General features: G+C 38.6%; 1 protein-coding gene across 2 annotated transcripts in view; it reads right to left on the bottom strand.

Moving 5' to 3' along the window:
- Positions 1-3,696: 3,696 nt before the first annotated feature.
- Positions 3,697-23,102, bottom strand: part of Stxbp3 (syntaxin binding protein 3) — a 55,105-nt gene continuing 35,699 nt past the window's right edge. For both annotated transcript variants that reach the window (XM_005388834.2, XM_013516538.1), the window contains 8 exons: positions 15,481-15,546; positions 14,680-14,760; positions 12,914-13,052; positions 12,526-12,632; positions 11,697-11,789; positions 10,996-11,081; positions 5,450-5,601; positions 3,697-4,401 (listed from right to left, as the gene is read on the bottom strand). In XM_005388834.2, the coding sequence (XP_005388891.1) occupies positions 4,310-4,401; positions 5,450-5,601; positions 10,996-11,081; positions 11,697-11,789; positions 12,526-12,632; positions 12,914-13,052; positions 14,680-14,760; positions 15,481-15,546 (816 nt within the window). In that variant the 3' untranslated portion in view covers positions 3,697-4,309. The remainder of the gene's footprint in view (positions 4,402-5,449; positions 5,602-10,995; positions 11,082-11,696; positions 11,790-12,525; positions 12,633-12,913; positions 13,053-14,679; positions 14,761-15,480; positions 15,547-23,102) is intronic.

Here is a 23,102-nt window from a genome sequence, read left to right as displayed (position 1 = left end):
GATTTAGCTCAGCGGCAAAGCGCCTGCCTGGCAAGCGCAAGGTCGTGAGTTCGGTTCCCGGTACCGGAGAAAAACCAAAAAAAAAAAAACCAAAAACCAAAAATGAAATAGGACCATGCCTTTAAGGAGTTCTGGCAAAGTGCCAGACTCTGCTTTAAAAGGGCAATTTCACACTTCTTGGTCCTGTAGCGTTTGCTACCTCCTCCCTCACGGGCTGTGTCAATTCCTGCAAACCTTTCTTCTAATTTTGTTCCAGTAATCAACCAGAAAAACCAGCTTGTTAAGTAAAACTGTACCCATAATGCCGTGAGTCAAGGGCTCGGCCTTGCCTGAGAGGTGGTATGACAGACACCGGCAACGCGGAGGCCTCTGCTGAAGCTGCCGGAAGCTGCCGCGGGATGTGAGGTTGTTGGCGGAAGGCATCTTACCTGCTTTTTAGGAGAAAGTGCTAGCCGTCCACTTTAGAGAACTACTAGGCTACACAACAGAAAACTCATCTTTTTATCATTCTTTATATTGCAATCTTATTAATGAATTATGTAATAGATCTAGCTCATACTAAATATACTTATGTACACTGAATATCCAAGACAATTATTTTGGTAATTGCTTTGATCTTGCTGTACACGGGAGGAAGATATTTTTTGCTTCTTTGATCCTGGAAGAAATCTGTCTGCACTGCATCCTGAGAGGACTCACAAAGGGTATAAAAGATGGAGACATCACGTCGTACATCATTAAGCCACCAGAATCCAGGCCTTCAGGGGCTCAAATCCAAGCATTTTGCGCTCTGTGAACTTGCTGGGAGCCAGGGCCAGAAGACAAAGGCCTGGGAACAGGGTTAACACAGCTATTTTTCTTAGTCTTTGGTAACACTGTTTGGCTGAACAGTGCGAATTTACTGCACTTATTCACCAGGTAAATTTCAACAGGAAGCAAAACCATGCTTGCGAGACAGTGACTAGGCGATTTCAGTTAGCTGTAGCAACAAGACCTCTTTATTCACAGTCTCTGGGGGGCGGGAAATCAGCACATATTAAGCATTTTATGAGGTAATTTTCTATCTTGAAATTCACTAAGACACTTAGTGAACAAAGTTTCTCACAGATATGTATGTATGTTCATGCACACATGCATGAGAAAGGAGTGAAAATGTCAGTGTGACAGGGCCAAGTGGTCACGGAAGGGTTCAGCGACTGGATGAACTGGCGTCTGCTGTCACCAGGCTCTTAGTTCATTTGTCACAGGTCACTGGATTAGTCTAAATATTCCACACACGTCCTAATCCTGGGCAGTCAAGGATCTCAGATAAAAATGAAGACATCAAACATCCATTCTCAGTGGAGATGTACTATTCTATTTTTTTTTTTTTTTCTGGTACCGGGAATGGAACTCATGACCTTGCGCTTGCCAGGCAGGCACCGTGCCGCTGAGCTAAATCCCCAGCCCCTGAGATGTACTATTCTAAAGAAAGATTCTGAAGGTAAAGATTTAGACAAAAAGACCTTCCATATTCCTGAATATCAAGTTTAATACTACAAAGATGTCATTTTTTCCAGTGCTGTAGCTAAGTTCGTGCTGCTCAAGGCAGTCCTTCAATTTGCCCCCCTCTAACATATCTGAATGTGCTGACCTATTTAAATAGAAAATTAAAACGACCTATACAGGAAAATATTTATATTTCAATGTACTCGAATCTTTGCTGTAATGCTGCCCCAAAAAATCCACTGCCAGGGGCAGACCACCTCCTCTATTCCTGCCCCTGCCAGCTTCCCCCCTGGTTTTTTCCCTAAATTAACCTAGAAATTTAATGAAGATGTCAAGATAACCTTTTATGGGAACACAACAAAATGATACTAACATTCATCTAGAAAAATCTAACAGCCAGGAAATTTTGGAAAAATATTAGTAATTTAGATTTGGGTGAGGTAAAGATTACTTCCACTATATTTTAAAACATACCACAAATTGAAACAGGTAAGAAAAAATACGAATTGATCAATAAAATCCAGAAATAGACCCATAAAATACAAATGGAAATTCAGTCTATGATATGGGTGGTATTTTAGATTACCCGAGGAAAAAGAGGTTACCTAATAAAAGTGGTTTGGTAACTGACCGTTCTCATTGTACGTAGCTAAATTGCACCAATAAACTTCATTATATAAAAAATAACTGGCTGTTCAGAAAAGTGTAAAGTCTGATCACAAATTCTACATCAGGCAGGGTTTTATGTGGAACATAAACTCCTCCAGACATTTCAAGCAGAAGGGCTTTATTTTATTTATTTATTTTTAAAATTTTTTTTATTTTTGGGTTGTTTTTTTTTCCTGTACCGGGAATCGAACTCACGACCTTGCGCTTGTCAGGCAGGTGCTGTGCTGCTGAGCTATATCCCCGGCCCCCCCAGAAAGGGCTTTAATAGGATGAGGTCCTTACAAAACCACGGGGAAAGAGAACATCAAATACTCAGAGCCGAGGTCTGTGACCGCCTGTCACCCGGAGCGCGGGAAGCTGGGGCTGCCGTCACCACAGCACTGCCTCAGGCCCAGGACGCAGCCGACCGGCCACTACAACTTGAGGTCCAGTTGCTACGAACAACTCCTATCTGCACAGGTACAGTCACAGAAGATGGCCTCTGCCTCCTTTTTATTCTCCTAATCTCGACCAAGTGTGTATTATTGTCAGAATCTAAGATGCTCAGAACCCTACTTAGAGCCTGCAAAACTTCACTCTCTGCTTTTTAATCGCCTGGGGTATGGGGAGGGGAGGCATGGGATAAATATATGCCAACTGCTAAAAGACAATGTGTAGCATATACCCTTACATTAAAATTAATTCTATATGGATAAAAGTTACTAGTAAAAAATGAATCTATCAAAATGTTTTGTAATAAACCATAGGCGAATTTATAATCTTAGTGTATAGAGGTATATCTAAATATAGTATGAAATTCTAAAGCCAAAAAGGAAAAGTGATGTATGTATCTATATTTAAAAAGCAAGCCGGGTGTGGTGGCGCATGCCTGTAATCCCAGCACTCAGGAGGCTGAGGCAGGAGGATTGCAGCGAGCACAAGATCAGCCTGGGCTACAAAATGAGTTCAAGGCCAGACTAAATTGCACAGCAAAACCCTGTTTCAAAACAAACTAACAAACAAACAAAAAAATCCCAGAGCATATATAGGGGTGTAGTTCAGTAGTAAAGTGCTTCTTTAGCATGGGTAAAGCCTTGGGTTTAATCCCCAGCACTAATAAATAAATATTTTAAATGATATCTGTCAATATTTTAAACCCAAATCCTATGACTGGCTATGTTACTGCTAGGATTTATATTACAGAAATACTTGTGTAAGTCTGCAAAAGTATGTATCAAGTAATATGGAATTATTTGTCAGAACAAAACTCTGAACATGAGTGACATATAAAATTATGGTCCATCAAATGACCGATCACTATGAGGTCAAATAAAAGCAGAGATTTGAAAGGAAGATGTTACTTTTGTACAACACAAACTCATCTGCAGGTAAAGCCTTAAATTATCTAACTTTACACAACTCAATTACACTGCGTTCGAAAAAATCATTAGGAGTTACTTGGTGGGAATTATGGTGCCTTGTGTTTCTTGTAACTCTGATTTAGAACTTTGAAACTTCTCAACTTCCCCCTCCCACCCAGAAAAAAAACAAAGCTCAGATAAATTTTGTAACTATATTTTTATTTTCTCTAAGAATGTTCAAGATTTTTGGTTTTGTAATTTAAACATACATAATTCCAAAATTAATAAAACTGTTCTTTAGAAGTACCCAGTAAACTAGTGTATGCTGTGAAATCACTCTATTATTGATTGAATTATACTTCAAAGAAATCAAGAATTTCAGTTGAAAGAAAAATTGTATTTATAGGAAATTCTATCATATATACACATTTACAGTTTTTTATAAACTCTTCATTTAAAATCATTCTTTCTCAAAAACTGTACTTCAGCATGAGACAGGTATCTATCAAGTAATTAGTATGTACATAGGTGGCTGTGAAAGATTACTCATAACGCTAATATATTCTGCTCCAAAGGCAAAAAATTGTGTTTAGAAATCATCTTAACATTTCTTATCATCTACAAAGCAGCAACAGTATTTAAGTTATTAAAAATGGCAAATTCAATAATACATAATCATAAACAGTCCCTTAAGAAATGTATTTGAAAAGCCATTATTGCACAAAATATTTACATTGTTTAATTTACATAATAGCATAATTTTCTTGTTTCTATTTTAGTTGAACATATTAATAAAAACCTCTAAAAAAAAGCTACTCATCCTTAAAGGAAACTTTATCCTTGGGTTTATTCAGCATCTTTATGTCATCCAACAGCTTTTTGGGTGTTAAAATATGTGTAGAACCTGTTAGAAGAAATAATAACTTTTCAGAGCCCAGAAGCTAAACTGATTTTCTCTGGCTTAATATACTCTCATGTCCTTCAAATCAGCGAAGTGCAGTAGCCTGCAGCAGTTTAGTAAGATCTCCAATGACATCCTCCTAAAATCTGCCTGTACTATAATATTTACTGCCTTATCATTGAGCATGCTCAGTAATCCTTCAGAAATACTGCCCATTCCTAGTGTTTTTTTCTATCTTGTGCTATATATTAATTAGTATACTAAAAGCAAAATTGGGAATTTTTTTCTTTCCTCAGAATTGCTACAGTGTCATTCAGTAACAGATAACTGCTAAGCAATGCTGCACATCAAGACTTGACATACAAGCTGTACTTCCCCAGGTCAGGAGAGCTTATCTATCAAAGGCATTGACTGACATTCTTTTTTTTTGGGGGGGGGGTTTTCTCCGGTACCAGGAACCGAACTCATGACCTTGCACTTGCCAGGCAGGCGCTTTTGCCGCTGAGCTAAATCCCCAGCCCCTGCCTGACATTCTTAATACCCAATTCCATACAGATCTGCCCACCACAAAATCAAAATCTTTCTGAACTAGAAATGTATTTATGTGTCAAAAATTATTTAATGATCAGAGCAAACAAAATCACAGGATAAAATATTTTAAGGAATATGCTAATTCCCCCCAAATCAGAATATTTCATAATAAAATTATAAAAAAAGATCAACCAGGAAAAAAATTTCAGCAAACCAGATATAACACATTTTATGGATAAGTATTTTTTTGCATTCAAAATTTGGTTCTAAATATATAACACAAAGACAAAATTTACATATATAATTTTGCACTGAGAATTTGTTTTAAAAAACAGAAAACCCAGCACTTGGGAGGCTGAGGCAGGAGGATCATTGAGAGTTTGAAACAAGCCTGGGCTACAAAGTGAGCTCAAGGCCAGCCTGAACGGCATAGTGAGACCTTGTCTTCGACAAAAAAATCAAAAGCAAAGCAAACCAAACCAAAACAGAAAACCAGAAAAGAGAAATACAAAAGTCTTACCAATAATAACTTCACAGGATTTATATGCCTGAGAAATCTCATAAGCACAACGCATTTCAGAGTATGTAATTCCTCCAATTACAAAAATAATCAGCTTTGATCCATTTTTTCGGTCTAACTCTAGATAATTAGTTCTGGGTTTTTGGCGAGCACTAAAAAGTAAAGAGCAAAGAAGTCCAAACATTACCAAAGCCATCCTGCTTGAAGACTTTTTCAAAGGCCTACTTCAATCAACTCAACTTTTATAGCAATTATAGTGCTATTAAGAAAATGACCTATGATACGACTAAAGCACCCAGAATAGGCAGGAGTGCTCCATTTCAAGTTTCAGTTTTAACAGATCACTCACAGACTAGCTCTGCACTTTTTTAACCTATAAAGTACAGCCGACATCTTCACTTATTTCATCTGAATAACATACCTGAAAAATCCGGCAGTTAAAAACAAATTAGCCGAGTGGCACTGGAACAGGAAAGTTTTGAAGGTATGAAGGGGAAAGGAGCAGGTCCTGACTGGGAGCGGATGTGGTACTAGACACCTCCTGCGGGAATTCAGCGAAGTGTGATGACAGCAGGTGGGTGAGAGCTGGACCTGCGTTTCAAGCCTTGATTTGCTTCTTTCCGACTCAGTAGGGCTTTCCCCAAGTCACTTAACTTCTCCTTATAGCTCAAAGGTTGTTACAAAGACTAACTGTGTAGAACACACTAAGGATGCAGTCAGATACCTGGTAGCACTGACGTAAGAGCTATTACTTGGACCACATCCTTCCCAGATCGGTCTAGGTCTGCACTGTCCAACAGTAGCTACTAGCCACATGAAGCCATTTACATTTAATTAAAAACTAAATAAAAAATAAAAAATTCGGTTCTTCATTCATACGAGCCACATATCAAACACAAAAGCCACTGTGGCCAGTTACTATCACGCTGGACAGTGCGGACAGGGTATGTCCATCACTGCAGAAAGTTCTACGAGGTGCTACAGCTTTACAGCACAAGAAGTACTTTTTTCTACACTAGTAATAACTTTAAGTCTTTATTCGAAAAGTACATTATTTCAAAATAAACATTTATGTACCTATATGTTAATTTATAAATTATAAATGTACTAGTATACAAAAGAAAGAATCCAATAGATCTTTTTATTAGCCATTTTGGAAGCTACTGTTCCATATGAGCTCTACGGCCCTACAATAAAGATGCCACGGTACACTTTTAATAATGTTCTCAGACTGGACTTTGGCGTGATCATTTTTATCCATCCATCAACTTAGTGATGAGATAGTAAACAACAGGAAAAAGAATGAGTAATTGGTTTTGAAAGATGAAACATGAGCAGAATACACTTTTGTTCCTATACAAAATAAAACAGGGACATAAAAAAATGCACCTTTGGTTTTAAAACTTTCAAAAGAGAAAAACAGAATAAGAAAAAGAAAAGAAGGAAATCAGAGAAAATACTGCTGAAAACAGTTATGTAATTCAAGCATATTTGAAAAATAAACAGAACTTCCAAAATGGAATGATCACTGAAAAGAGAAAAAGAATTTCAAGAGCAAACATAGTTGAAGAGAGAACTACCAAATTAAAAACTAAATCTGAAGGAAAATTTCCAGAATAAATCACAAAAAGGAGAAATAAATAAATATGAGATATGAAGACAGAATAAACTGCTTTAAGAAAAGCAAGGACACACAAATGGCAATATTTGAGGAATTTCTGAAAGATGAATTCTCAAATTTAGGAATAAACCACAAGGAAAAAAAAAAACAAATCCTTATATAGATGTAACATAGAGCATATAGAGAATATCAATGGTGAAAAGCAATGAATAACAAATTATCCATAAAGGCACGGCTGACAGAAAACACACACACACACACACAAACACACACCCATCCCAAATGCTGAAACAGCAGAACAGTACCTGAAAGTGTCAGGTAAACAGAACAGTGTACCTAGAAATTCACAGCTGGCTAAAGCTGTCATGGGAGAACAAGGACCAAATGAAGATCTTTTCAGAGAAACGAAACCGTAATGACTCCCACCAGTCCACCCTGAAGTAACCTCTACAGAAGCAGTACCTAAGGAAGGTAACTGCCCGCAAGAAACGACCTAAGGAGTGGTGAGCAGTGTGCCTGAATAATACACACACAGCTAAATACAAAATAATGCTGATCATTAAATGTGGAATTAAAAAAGACAAAGTCAAAAAAATAAAGCATCTGATAACATGTAAGGGTCATGTGGTTTGCTTCATATTGGCCTGAGGTTCTTGTACTGCTCAGAAAGACGGCAGAGATAGCCATCAGTCTCAAACTCTGAGTCAAATATGTGTAACAGAATTCTAAAGTTGCTATACGGAAAAAACACACAGACTACACTATTTCCAAACCAGGAGAGGAGGGGGAAGAAACTAAAGAAAAAGTCCTCAGTCCAAGAAAAACTCTAGACCCTCTATACGAGTAAATGCATTACCAAAGAGTATTGAAAATTTGCACATGTATGAATCTGGGATAAATTCCACACACATAATATAAGGGAAACAAGGCGGTGTGGAAGGACACATATTATGACACCATTTATGTGAAGTTTTAAAAACCTAATGGTCTTGGTTGCTTTTCTCAGTGCTGAGACAAAATGCCCAACACCTGAAGTTCAAGGAGAAGAGGTTTATTTTGGCTCACAGTTTGTGGAGGCTTCAGTCCGCAGCCAGCTGGCTCCCAGGCGGGGTGGCACGGCAGAGGGGCATCACAGAGGAGAAACAGCCCATGGCAAAACAGAGTAGGGAAAAGGCCACCAGCAGTGAAGTAGCAAGTGGCAAGCAGCAAGCGATGGTGGCACCCTCTTTCTACCCCTTATATTCTACCCAGGCTACAAGCCTTCGGGGAGGCAGCACACACCCAGAGCGGGCCTTCCCATTACCCACACCCAGAACTATGCCAAGCCAATGAGTAGACTAATTTAGTAATCACACACCCTTAATCCCAGCATGACACACCCTAGATCCAGCCACCTCTGAAAAGCCCCACCTATGACCTCCTGAGGCTTTGGGGGGGGCATCTAGACACAACCCATAATACTGACATAAAAAGGACTTGTGGTCATGGTGGAAGAACGTGGAATTTTGATATTTTGAGAAAAATCAAAACAATTTTTTTTTTTTTTTCTTTTTGAGACAGGGTCTCTCTATGCAGTTCAAGCTAGCCTTGAGCTCACTTATGTAGCCCAGGATGGTCTTGAACTCGAAATGATCCTCCTGCCTCAGCCCCCAAATGCTGGGATTACAGGTGTGTGCCACCATGCCTGGCACAAAGTAATTTTTAAAAACCCCAAACCAAAACATTTCAGATCAACTAGAAATGGACCATAGGCGGACAACACACTGAGCATTTACTCTTGAATATGTTTAAATTTATTAGATAAGAAAGGTGGTGGTCAATATGTGACCTTCTAGCCTGAGGCTGCAACTTACTCCCCTCAACCTCAGTTGAGAAAACTATAGCTTTATGACTTAAAGCTGGCACTGAAAAGTAGCCTGGAAGACCTGATGCAAGGTGCAGTTCTACTGGCAGAATTATCAAGTCTTGCATGTACTGCCAGTTAAAAATGGTGCCCCTGGTTCAGAGCAAGACCTGAAGCTTCAGTAGCTTAATGTTATGGTTTCAATTTGAGTTGGGCTGCAAACAGGTCAGAAATTTAACAGGGAAACCTTGGAAGAGAGTATTCCAAAGAAGGCAAAGATAAACTCGCTAGTCATTGCTAGCAGACCGTTAAACTACACACATGCAGGGAAAAGCTCAGAACATCTAGAGAAAAAACGAGAAAAATAAAAAAAATCCCAGGAGATTCAAATGCTGGCTGTGCTGGAATGCGTTTCTTAACCCGCTCAGGTGATCTGTAGACACTGTACAAACTCCAAGTTTCTATATATAACCTCTGCCCATGCAACTCCTGACCTCTAAACTCCTAGGCACATCGGCAACCACTAAGAGTCCAGTTAAAAAATTAAAATTTAAAAACTCAACGAAGACATTAATGGTTACATACAGAGAAAGAGTGTATAGTTTAAATTGGCGCATATTACTACAACAAAAAGCAACACAGAGTCGCTCTAACACATTAACTAAAAGGTGTAATTTTCAACCAAAAGTAGATATACAAAGCAGAAGAAAGCGTGATTCACACTTTGGGATAAAAACAGTTAATATAAACTGACCCAGGGTAGATCCAGATTTTGGATTGAGCATATACTCTTAAGCACACTGACTACCTTTTTTTTGCTTTTGTTTTTGTTTTTCTGGTACTGGGAATCGAACTCACGACCTTCCGCTTGGCAAGCAGGCACTGTGCCGGTGAGCTAAATCCCCAGCCCCGACTACCATTTTTTTTTTACCGGAGAAGTTAAAGAATAAATGCTCAAAATTCAGATCCTAGATCCAGATTTTGAATTTGGCAATTTCAAAGCAGTTATTACAAATAAGATAAAAAATTACGAAAAAATATGCTAGCAATGAGAAAGACACGGCTCCGTGGTTAAAATGCTTGCTTAGTATGAGTGAGGGCCTGGGTCTGATACTGTGCACCACTAATTAAAAAAAGAAAGAAAAAGAAGAACTAGAACCTAAAAAAGAAGCAAATGGAAATTCTGAACATGAAAAGTACTATAGCGGAAGTGAAAAAAGTCATCACTCAAAAGCAGACGTGACGTGTCAGAAGAATTAGTGAATCTGAAGATAAACACATAGTACAAATCTGAACAGAGAGAAAAAAGATGAAAGAAAACAGAACTACACACATGCAGGAAAACCTGCAGTGACCCATGGAACAACGCCAAATCTTTCAACATATGTGACAGGAATTTCAGAAGAGAGAAAAGTACAGAAAGAACAGTTGAAAAACTAATGCCCCCAAATTTGATGAAAATTATTAACTTGCCAATGCAATAAATTCAACGAACTCCAGGTAGAATAAAAATAAAGAGAACAGCACCTAGACAGAACATAGATAAACTGCTAAAAGCCAAAGACCAAGAGAAAATCCTACAAAACACAACTCAAAACATTGTCTAGGGCAGAGCTATAGGTAGAAAAAAGCAGAAAGACATAACGGTTGATGATAAACACTAAATTTAGGGTAGGGAAGAGAGAATAATAAAATCAGAAAGTGATATACAAGGAAGTTGGAATTGTATTTATAATTTATTTGTTAACCTGGATTCTGAGTTAACGGTATGCACTAACAATATTGTATCTTTCTGACTGTTTCAAGCATTTCATCACAAACAGTTATAGAAAGGATTAATCCCTCTGCTATATCAAGAAGAGTGGGGACTTTTTTTAGTTTCATGGGATGTTTTTTATCATAAAGTACATTTTCATGCTGCTTACTCGAATTCATTTACAATAAGTTATAAAGAAAAATGACCTCTTAGGTGACTATTACTTCTAAGAGAGTCGCCCAGTGTGAGAAACTGTGTAGCACTTTCAATTCTTAGTCTGCAGTATCCTAATGAAAATTTCCCTGCGTTTTATTTCTAAGTGTTACCTTACAGCTCCAGAGCCATTCCACACTGCTGGGCACTGGGAACAATACGGCCATTCTTTCGAATCTAACCTATTATCAATGGCATCCTAGGGAAGAAAAGAGTTAACGGCATCAAGAAAACGTTGTAAATTCAGGACTTCGTTATGTGTAAGGGTCAAAACTTGAACTTGCTACTAATGAACATTAAAGATACAGAAGTATTTAATAAAATTAGCCCTTTCTTTGAAACCTACAAATATTGCCTCACAAAGTAATGCAATCACCTACCTACTTATTAAACCAATTTTTGCTGCAGACCTTCCTTCCTTTAGAGGGTCCCTGCTTTGGTATGAGGACCCTTTAGCTCCTGTGCGCCTGTGTTTCTAATTATCACCACAGCTCTGACACGGCACCAAGGCCTTGCCCTTCGAAGCAGCGGCTCTAAAACACACCTGGCCTAGCATACTCGAGACAACGCAATGAGATGTAGGAAGTTTTCTTTCATTTTAAAAATTCTTCCTTTTTTCAGTGTTGCGTTTTATGATGGTACACTTATGTATGTACACATGGATATAATACAGACATCAGGTTCACACCCGCACTTTTAATCCCCAGGTGTGCATGATCAAAGAAGGTGAGGCCGCTGATGCAGCCTGATGGCGCGACTGGCACTGACAGGTCAGCACACGAGCGGCGCCGCACTCGCAGGTGACGCTTTTTACCTCCATGATGTCTTTGATAAACGGTGTCCATCGAGAAAGCTGAAAAGTCTCTTCTGCTGACCGATCCTTTCTTGATGGTTTGCCTTGCTGAGACTAATAGAGCAGAAAGTTAAAAACTGTAATTTTACTCAGTAATATAATCTTTTATTATGTTTCCTACCAAAGACATTGAATTTACCAGCTAACACTAAGAGTGAAAATACCTACTTACAAAAAAAAACCACAGTAGATGTGGTCATAAACTTCACTGAACTTCTCGTTATTCAAAAAGTTTCACAAAACAATGAGAAGGAGTGGGATTCTAAACAGAATTCTTCCAAATATGACGCTAGGCCTTTTCCTTTTTAATGGCAGTACTGTGGATTACATGGAGCTACATCCCCAGCGCCCTTTTTACTTTGAGACAGAATTTCCCTAAGTCACTAAGTTGCCCAGGGTGGACTTGAACTTGAGACCCAATTGCTTCAGCCTCCAAGAAAGCCAGGATTACAGGCGTGTGCCACTGTGCCTGGCTTGAGCCTAAATATTTTTAAGCAAGAGACTATGATTATTTTCTTTGCTGTGCTAATGGTTAAATGTGTACTAAAACATGGTATTTGCTACAAAGGAATCATAGAAGAAAAGTGTAAGTAGCCAATTACACTAGGAGGCATAAAAGTAAGTTCGCTAAGAAAAGTACACTTAAATTACAGATTGGAACGATCACAAAATTTCTAATTGCTTAACAATAAAAATGTATGAGGTGATATTAAGACTATCCACATGGATTTCTACATTAAAAAAACATAATTAATGTAAAGCACACACATGTACAACGTAGAATTCTTACCTGGGGAACAATGGGAACACCAAGGTAACTCCAGTTTCGAATCATGTCACTCTCATTTTCTATCTTTACATTCTGGATCAACCTGTCCAAATTTTCTTCTGTGGTCCCTTAGATAGGTAAAAATATGAGCACACAATCACATAACTGCTACTGCAATGAATTCTATTTTTTGTAGTACTCATGGTTTCTAAAAGAGCAGACAGTTTAATCATATCCACCTTCAATCTTCTCTCAATTTCGTACTTTTCTTCATATATACCTTAACTAATTTTAACTTCAGCCACTATATTTAAGCTTCCAAAGGTTCTCTTCACATCAGTTTTAAATCAATAACTAAAAAGTGATTTCAGAACTGGGTATTTTAATGACTCATGAAAATCCTCATTACCATTAATACTGAAGATATACAGCAGAATTGCTCTTATTTTATCACAATTCTCAAGACTTTTGTTGAGTAGAACTGGAAGGAGGACTCGCATAGCGTCTTTCACCTTCTGTCCTTCTGCATCAGTTCCTAGTGCCAGGTCCTTAATGAAAATAAGACAGTCAGTGGTCTAAAATCCAAATCAAGTTTTTAGTTAAAAATATCCCCCTTTTTTGGGAAGGGGCACTGGGTACCAAGCCTAGGATTTTCACAATGAGCCGGCACTTTTTTATTTTGAAATAGGATCTTGCTAAGTCACTAAGTTATCTGTGCTTGAACTTACGATCCTCCTGCCTCAGGCTCCCAAAGTGCTGGGATTACATGCATGTGCCATGCCTGGATCTTAAAAATATCTATTATTAAGCCATCAAATTTTAATGGAACACTGATAACATTTCATAGGAAGATGTAGATACCACTTGTAAACCATTGTATAAAATGTAAAAGGTCAAAAAATCAGAGAAGAAAATCATTAATTCTAAACATATGCTACCCAATACGGTGGCCACCAGCCAAGTATGGCTACTGCATACCTTAACTGTGGTGAATCTGAATTAAAATGTGCCATGGATGGGTAATACTAGATACTGGATACTTGATATGAACAAAAGAATATAAAATATCTCTCTAGTAATGTTTATATTGACTACATGCTGAAATAGTATTTTTGATGTATCAGGCTCAGTCAAACATATTATTAACATTGTACTTTTTTCCTTTTAACTTTGCAATGTGGCTACCAGAATACATTTTCTTCCTTTTTGAGATAGGGTCTTGCTACATTGCACAGGCTGGCTTGGCAGGTATGATCCTCTCGCCTCAGTATCTCCAGCAGCTAGGGAATGTGCCACCATGCTTGGCTTTACTGAACACTAAGTACATGTCACCTGTACCTAACACTTTCTGTTAGAGCAAGATACTCTCATCAGCTGAGTCATTACAGAAAGAGCTTAAAACAATTAAAATGTGCCTACACCGTGTTCTGCAAGTGCTACATTCAATGCTGCGCTTCCTGAATTAAGTCCCGCCAACAATGTCAGCCCAAAATAAGGCTGCAGAAACTGAAAACACATCACTCAGCCAAAAATGCTAATCGGATGAGGAAGGACTGCTACTTAAGATACTACACAGCTGTTTGCTAAGGCTAGTGGGTGCTGTGGTTTGGATCCGGCCTGCTCCCAAAAGGTCCATGTGTTAAAGGCTCCCAGTGTGGGGCTTTGGGAGATGGTGCAAACTTTAAGTGGGGCTTGTGGGAGGCCTTCAGGTCACGGGGGCTGTGCCCTGATGGTGATATAGACTCCCTGCTCCCTTCCCTCTTCTCTCTTTTGCTGTCCAGTCAAGGGATGTGCTTTTGTTCTGTCACACACTCCTACCATGAAGTGCTATCCCACCACAAGCCTAAAAGCAACAAGGCCGACTCCAAAATCATAAGCCTTGTGCATACTTAGCATCTACAAGGTACCTGATCCCCAGCACTAATAACAAAAACAAACACAAACCAAAACGATGACCTCTGATAAGTTTATCATCTCAGCCATTTGTTACAATAGCAGCAAGGTGACTAAGACAGTGGACAACTGTGCATTTAATACTGCCCCGGCAGGTCCCCTTTTATAAGTCTATAACTTGTTATAATCAATGGTTGCAGTGAGCAAAACTGTACATTTTAACTTACAAAGTTCATTTTGTAAACTTATTATCAGTGCAGATGTTTCTGACATTTTACATACTTGTTCAGTTTTGCAGAGCTTCTCTATATTAAGTTTGAACTTGTTCATGCAATCTTCTGCTAAGTTAAGATGAACAACTTGCTGAAAAACAAAAGAAACTGATCATTTAAAGAATTTCAATTATTTTTTATGCAACTGGTAATATTACACGTTGAGAGAGGCCAAAAGGAAAGTATGCTCTTATGTCAGCAAGGGAACCAGCTCAAGAAAAGTGAGAATGTGATTGATAGGTGGTGATCAAAACAGACAGCAACACAAAAACAAAGTGCAGGATCTGTGTTGAAAGTAATGAAAAATAAGGTGAGAAAAAAAAGTGAAGTCTTGAAATATTTTATTTGCATCATGTGTTCTTGATTAGGATGCAATATGATAAAAATGTATAGTTTATCCTGACAGTGATTTGAAAAAAGGCTACAATAGTGAAAAAAATTTACCTCACCACACTGCTTAAATGCTGTTAAATCTGTTACTATATAACAATTTAAAAAAGCATGTAGAATAACAACCACTGGTCAATCTAGTGTTGAATATTCCTATGAGGTTGGTAAAACTTAAAATTATTGTTTAGTTGTTCAAAACAATGATCAAAAAGTTTAAGACTTTGACTAAATCAAGATTTGAATAAAACTAGATGATATATATAAAGGTTACTGGAAGCTTAGATATTTGGGATACTTCTCAGATATAAAGTTTAAGAGGACAACTAACAAGTACTGCATGAAATTCATTGCTGAGCCTAACTATAGGATTGGATAGACCAATAAACTAAAAGAAAGTCACTTTATACACAACAGTGCTTACCTTAGTAATCTGTTTGCGGAAATGGGGCAACTTTTTCATCAGCTGGGTAAGAGCACTAAGTGATAGCTAGGAAAAATAAAAAATATTTTAAGCAAACTTGTGATTCTGTTATTCTACCATTCTGTTATAACTTCTCAATTCCAGAATTATAAGTATTATCAAATCCGGTTACCTTCATAAACTTTTGGCAACTTTTTTAAAGAAAATACCAGGCAGTTTCCAGCATCAGTCACAATAAAGTAACTGATTGAAATGGTTGATACATTGTGCCAACCTGAGAAGTTTAGACCTTTAACTCAGTAGGGGGCCAGGGTCCTCACTTTGTAAACATCTTCATCCTATGCAAGAGGAGGGCACAGAGATGGTGTGAGTGCCCCTTCATGGGAGTTGCCTGCTTACAATAAAAGGGAGGGAAAGGCTTGCTCCCCTGCTTTTGCTCTTGCTGCTTTTGCTGTCTTCTGCTGCCTGAACTGTTGTCCCTGTGCCCTGCCACTCTGCCTTGGAGCCAGCTGATTATGGACTGAAACCTCCATAAACTGAGCTAAATATAAACCTTCCCTTCCTTAATTTTGGGTGTCAGGTATTTTGTCTCAGCAATGAGAGAAAAGTAACCAAGACAGAATTTGGTACCAGAGAAGTGGGATTGTTCCTGTGACTATACCTGACCATGTGGTTCAAGAACCTTTGGGAATGGCTTATGGGAAGAGTTTGTAAAGGTTCAGAGATGTTGTCTGAAAGAGTTGCACTGGAACTCCATAGGCTGTTCTGTATGGGAGATTCTGGTCAGAGCGCAGAACACCAGGAAGCTGACAGAAATCCTGCTGGTAAAGACCAGGCTCAGGAGGTTTATGCTGGGAAGGACTGCACTGGCTGCTGGACTCCAGATGATGTATGTTATGACTTGGCAGAAAGTTTGTCTATATTTTGCTTGTGTCCAGAGACTTTGCCTGAGACTGAGCTTAAGGGTGGTAGACCAATTAATCTGGTATAAGAGATTTCAAGGCAGCCAAATGTTGAGGCTGTGGCATGGCTATTGTTGGGGGCTTTTAGCCAGATCTATATTGAGAATCAAGAGCCCAGCAGAATGATTTAAGACACTGTGAGTTTAGCCAAAAAGGAAACTCCAGTAAAGCTGTGGAATACAAAGATAGAGCTGAGGAGATCTCCATTGCTGAAAGGAACAGGGGAATAGAGAAGATGGTCTGAGAGCCCACAAGAAGCAGCAAGTCTCTATCCTTTGCAGCCTCAAAAGTGAAAGACTTTGCTTTGAGGAGAAAGCCACAGAGCACCATGTTCCAGCATGGCAGCAGCATAGAGAATTTGTTCCTCAGAATTGGATTCAGAGTGCCCTACAGCCAACAGAGGAAAGCCTAGCTACTGCTCCAAATGGCAGCAGACCTTGACAGTATCCATATGGTGCTGGTTTTAGGTACATGCAGAATGCAAGTCTTATGGGGTCTAGAATACTTTCACCCCGATTTCAGAAGGTCTTGGAGGCCAGGCCGTGTGCCCCTGAGAGGGTAATATGTGAATCTGTGAGTGTGAAGCCAAAGGTGCAGTGGAGACCCCAGAAGTTTGGAGAAGCCAGGAACATAGATTATCTAAGGAAAGCTGCAAGGGGGAAGCAGAACAGGCCTAAGAGAGAAGCTGTGGCAGCTGTAACCACCAGGAGTGCCATAGCGGTGGTCATGTAAGCCCTTGGGAGCTCACAACTTGCCACAGATTGCTTCAGATGCTTGATGCAGAACTACAGGACTTAATGTTTGCCCTGCTGGGTTTTGGACTTGCTTTGGTCCCAATCCTTTGTATACTCATTTGTAACTTTTGGAATTAAAATGTTTATCTTGCACCACTGAATACTGGAAGTGTTTAACTTTGTTTTCATTTGTACAAGGGCTTGCAGTTAAGAGTTTGCTTTATATCTTGGAGGAGACTTGGGACTTGGACTTTTCAGCAATGCTGAAACTGTTATGACTTTAGCAACTCTTAGAAATGGACTAAATGGCTTTTGCCTAAACAGACGTACCTGAGTCTTTGGGGGGCCAGGGGCAGAATGTGATGGTTCTAATGTAATATATTGTTGATAGACTTAATACTGCTTCTTCAGGATTGTTAAACCTGTGTTATAATGTTCAAATTGTGAAATGGTAAGAATAAGTATGTCTTTGTACCTGTAAACTGGTTTAAAGAAATGCCTCTGCTTGCCAAAGTGACAAGGGGTGGATTGTAATGGTTGACACATTGTGTCAACTTGAGAAGTTTAAAAGTTTAATTTAGCAGAGGGCGGGGGTCCTTACTTTGTAAACATCCTCATCCTTGCAAGAGGAGGGAACTAAGATGGTGTGAGAGCTACTCACCCCTCCTGTGGGGATGGCCTGCTTACAATATAAGGGAGGGAAAGAGGCTTGCTCCTCCTCCTTTGCTCTTGCTGCTTTTGCTGTCTTCTGCTGCCTTGAACTGTAGGTCCTGTGCCGTGCCACCCTGCCTTGGAGCCAGGTGATTATGGACTGAACCTCCACAAACTGTGAGCTAAATAAACCTTTCCTTCGTATTTTTGGGCGTCGGGTATTTTGTTTCAGCAATAAGAGACACTGATATCAAAATTATTCTCCCTCCATAAACAAAAATAAAACTGGACAAATAAAACAACAGCTGTCAGGCAATGATAAAAAACAGCTCTGAGTGAAGGACACCTAACAGAAGGGAAGCACAGAAGGTAATTGTCTCGGTTACTTTTTTCTCGCTGCTGGGACAAAATACCTGACGCCCAAAATTAAGGAAGGAAAGGTTTATTTCGCTTACAGTTCGTGGAAGTTTCAGTCCGTACTTGGCAGATTATAAGGCAGAGTGGCACATGGCAAAGAGCTACAGCTCAGGGTGGCAGAACATAGCTAAGCTGCAAGCACACACCAGGGCGGAATGGGGAAGGAATGTCCTCAAGCACTCTTTTCCTCTCCCTTACATATGCAAACTATCCACCCCAGGCAGGGTGTAGCTCTCACACCCACAATCACTCAACTCTAATAGCCTGCCCCATGGTCGCATGAGGCTTTGGAGGGGATACACAGACATAAACCATAACAGTAATCCTTGCATTCATCCTGCCTTTTTCTTGGGGATATTTTCCAAACCATACAGAAAGTAAAGACAGTTCAAGTAGAAAGTAATTCTCTCTCTGGGCAGTGAATAAAGATCAGGGTTTAAGGCTGTTAAAGCAGGGTTTGGGTAACAGGGTGCTAAAAAGGAGTTAGTCAGAACACAACCTAAAAATAGTGTGGTTACCCTCGGGCCCCTAATCTGCACTTGTATAGGCCATGACTCTCAAGAGCCTAGAAGAGAACTACTGAGTATTTCAGTGATGGACAGATTTCAGCAGAGTAGCAGAAAATGCTAGCATTCTCTGATCCAGACAAAGTAGAGACCAAAGTGAAGGCCTCAGACCTTAAGTCCTACGACTGTGCCTTAGGACTAAGTGCAAAGCTGAAATACCCTCACCATAACACTGCTTCACATGAAATCTCAACAGAATCAAGGTTATTCTTCAGCAACTTCACTGAACCTGAACACTCTCTGTAATCATCCACAATGTCTAGGATACATTAAAGATTAATGCACAGCTGAAACAGGAAAGTACTCAATACTCAAGTGATAGAAGAGTAAGTTTCTAAGGATGACATGGTCAGGATTCTGATCCAGAGGCAACAGACCCAAGGGGATGGAACCTGAGGTATGATATAGAATAACTGCAGTGAGACACTGACAGCTTTAATGACATGAACCTCTTGGACACGAAACTCTCCTCTAAGGCATCTATGCCTATGGTTTGGAAACCCTTGGGGCCTTCCAGCAATGAACCATTTTTCCTTGTATCAAGGGTTACAATGTGATCATACAATCTTACTCTGGGACTAGGAAAAAGACCACATTTGCCATATTGATTCTGCAGCCAGCTGAACTAGACCTAAAGGCCATCCAGATCTTGGTCCTGGTACCCACAAGAGAACTGGCTCATGGCTGGGCATCTTTTTGAGACAGGGTTTCACTGTGTAGTTCAGGCTGGCCTTGAACTCACTTTGTAGCCCAGGCTGGCCTCAAAGTCACAGTGATCCTCCTGCCCCAGCTTCCTGAGTGCTGGGATTACAGGTGTGTGCCACCATGCCTGGTTTAGAAAATGTTTTGAGCTAAATGAACATAAGCTATTCCAAAACTCCTGGGATGTAGCTAACACTGGGAAGGAAATTAAATATACAGAGTAGAAAAGAAGGTTAAAAATTAATGCTGTAAAACATCATTGATTTTCTAGCTCAAGGAGCTAGAAAAAAATCATACCAAAGAAAGATGAAGGAAGGAAATAAGGATAAGTAGAAATCAATTAAATTTAAAACTAACGTACAACAGAGAATCAACAAAGCTAAAAGTTGTTTCTTTGTAAGGGATATAAGTGATAATGTGGGAGTGGGGTGAGAATAGTGCTGCATGCCTCTAATCCCAGCTCCTTGGGAGGCTGAGGCAGGAAGACTATAAATCTGAGGCCAATTTGGAAAACAACTGTAAAACCTTATCTCACAAACAAACAAATTAATTAAATTAAAAGTTTTGGAAGAACACAAATTAATAACATGAAGACTAACAGGCAACATAATTATAGATTCTACAGGCATGACAGCACAAGAGGATATTTCAAAATTTAAGTATAGTAACAAATTCCTTGAAAAATGTAATATCCCAAAACAAACATAAGAAAAAAATTAAGATTCTAAATAGCTACATACTTATTAAGAACTTAAAATTAATTGTAATTAAGGACTTCATATAAAGATGACCCAGCCAGGTGTGGTGACAAACGCCTGTAATCCCAGCACTAGGGAGGCTGAGGCAGGAGGACTGCAAGGAGTTCAAGGCCAGTGTGGGCTACACAGCAAAATCTTGTCTCAGAAAAGAACAAACAAAAAAACAAAAAAACCAAAACAAAACAAAACAAAACAAAACAAAAAAACCCCCAAAACCCCCAAAACCTCCATGCCTAATGGTGAATTTGTTCAAGCAATATTACACAAATACTTCCAGAGAATAACACCAAAGAGAAAGGATTACAATTCACTTCATAAAACCAATATAATCTGGTTACCAAAACCTAGTAACAAGAACATTACAAAAAAGGAATGTTACAGGAAATATTTTTCATAGACATAAAAGCAAACACCCTAAGCAAAACATCAGCAAGTAGAATCCAGCAACATAGGAAAGGATAATGCCTCTTGACCAAATAGTTTATTCTACAAAGGTACAGTTTAACATCAGGAAATCAACAGAAGTACGTAATTCATCACATTAATAGAATGAAGGAGAAAAACACCGTATCGAAAAAGTATTTAATGAAATCCAACCACCTTTCCTGATTAAAAGAAAACAAAAACGGGTGGAGGACAGCTTAGTAGCACAGTACTCGCCTAGCATGCACAAGGCCCTAAATTTAATCCCACACCACAAAACAAAAACAAAAATATTAAAAAAACCTGTTGGCAAACCAAGAATTAAAAGAACCTTTCTTAATTTCATAAAGGATATAACTAAGATAACCTAAAACTAACCTAAAACTAACATAATACTCAGTGATGAAACATTGAGCACCATTCCCCCAAGGTTGGGAATGAGACAAAGATGTTCACAATCACCAGTTTTATTCCCGATTATACTGTAGGGATTAGCAGAGCCAGAAAATATTAACTACTAAGAAAAACAGTTAAAAGAGTATGAGGATCAGTTTGGAGATTCCTCAGCAAATTAGGTCTAGAGGTCCCATTCAACCCAGCTATTCCCCTTCTGGGTATTTTTGCAGAAGATCTGAAAACATCCTATCACAGCGATATATGTGCACCCATGTTCACAGCAGCGCAATTTGTAATTGCTAAATTGTGGAAGCAACCCAAATGTCCACCCACTAAGGACTGGATAAAAAAAATTGTGGTACTTTTATATAATGGAATATTACTCAGCTATAAAGAAAGATAAACTCGAGGCTTTTATAGGTAAAGGGTCACAACTAGAGACCATACTCATAAGTGAAATAAATCAGACCTGCATATGTAAGCATCATATTGTCTCACTAGTGTAAGACCTGAAAGAGTGAATAAAAACTAGGAGGTATGATAGACATTGTGAAACGAAAGGAAAATGCTCAAAAGTAAAGGGCAACTGGGTTGTGGGAAAAGAGAAGGGAAAGAAAGGGAAATTATGTAAGTACGTATATACAGAATAGCTAACATAGTTATACTACTACTATCTTCTATTGCTCTACAGAAAGGAACAATTAATTATTACTTGTTTGATCAATCTTGTACGTCTCTGTTTTCCTGAGAAACCACTTTGAAGATATCAGTAAGTACAACAACCATTGTTAATTTCCTACAACTTTGTCTGTAACTCTGTTTTGCTTGTATTGTTCTTATGCTGTTTTGTAAATGGATGTCTGTTTGTTAATATGTTTTCCTTCTTTTATTATTTAAAATAAAAAAAAGAGTATGAAGATTAAAGTGGAAAGGAAGAGCTTAAATTTTCATTATTTACAGGTGATACTATGGTGTATATAAAAAAAGTCAATCTATAACTATAAACATATTAGAAATAAATTAAACAAGATCACTGGATCCAAGATCAATATACAAAATCATTTATCTTTTATATACCAATCACAAAACAGAATTTCAATATTTACAATACCCACAAAAACCCTACTAATAACCAAAAGTGCAATACTGCAAGAGAAAATTATAAAACACTAAGACAGATTAAAGAAGCCCTATATGAATGGAGCTACTGTCTACGTTAGTGAATCAGAGGACTCAATCTTTTTTGTCAGTTCTTCCCAAACTGATATACAAATTCATGTAATCTTAATAAAACTTTCAGTGAAATGTTTTTTTGTGCACGTAGTTAAGCAAAATCTAAAATTTACACAGAGATGCAAAAGTCATAAAATAGCAGACAATCTTACAGAACAAAGCTGGAAGAGTTATGCCGCCAAATTTCCAAACTAACACAGAAGTATACTAATTAAGACAGTGTGGTAGCCGGATGTGGTGGCACTCAGGCCAGGGCAAGCGTATCGATATGAGTTCGAGGCCAGCCTGGGCTACATAGTGAGTTCAAGCTTGGGCTGAGCTACGTAGCAAGACCCTGTCTCAAAGAGACAGGTTGGTACTGACACCAGAATTGACAAAGTGACCAGACACAGAAATCCAGAAGTAGGCCCAAGCACTTGTGGTCACCTAGTAACAGCAAATACAACTACCTCTCAGTGGTGAAAGGATGGTCTTTTCAATAAACAGCTCTTAGGTAACTGGGTGCTTATATAGAAATAAAATAAACGTATACTCTTCTCACTGTACACCAACATTAGAGTGAATTATAGACACAAATGTAAAAACTAAAATGATCTAATTTTTAGAAGAAAACACAAAGGAATATATTAATGATCTTGGGGTAAGCAAAGACTTCTTAGGCAAAAAAAATTTATATACTTTTGATATGCTGGATATCATAAAAAATCAAGAAATAAAATTTAAAAACACAGTAAGATACCACCTCACAAAATGAAAATTTTAATTAAAAATAAAAACTGA

This window comes from Chinchilla lanigera, unplaced genomic scaffold (genome assembly GCF_000276665.1).
Source record: "Chinchilla lanigera isolate Chin_1 unplaced genomic scaffold, ChiLan1.0 scaffold00034, whole genome shotgun sequence".
In the NCBI taxonomy this organism is placed as follows: Eukaryota; Metazoa; Chordata; class Mammalia; order Rodentia; family Chinchillidae; genus Chinchilla; species Chinchilla lanigera.
The sequence above is the reverse complement of the archived record's forward strand: the minus strand, read 5'-3'. Positions and strand labels throughout refer to the sequence as shown.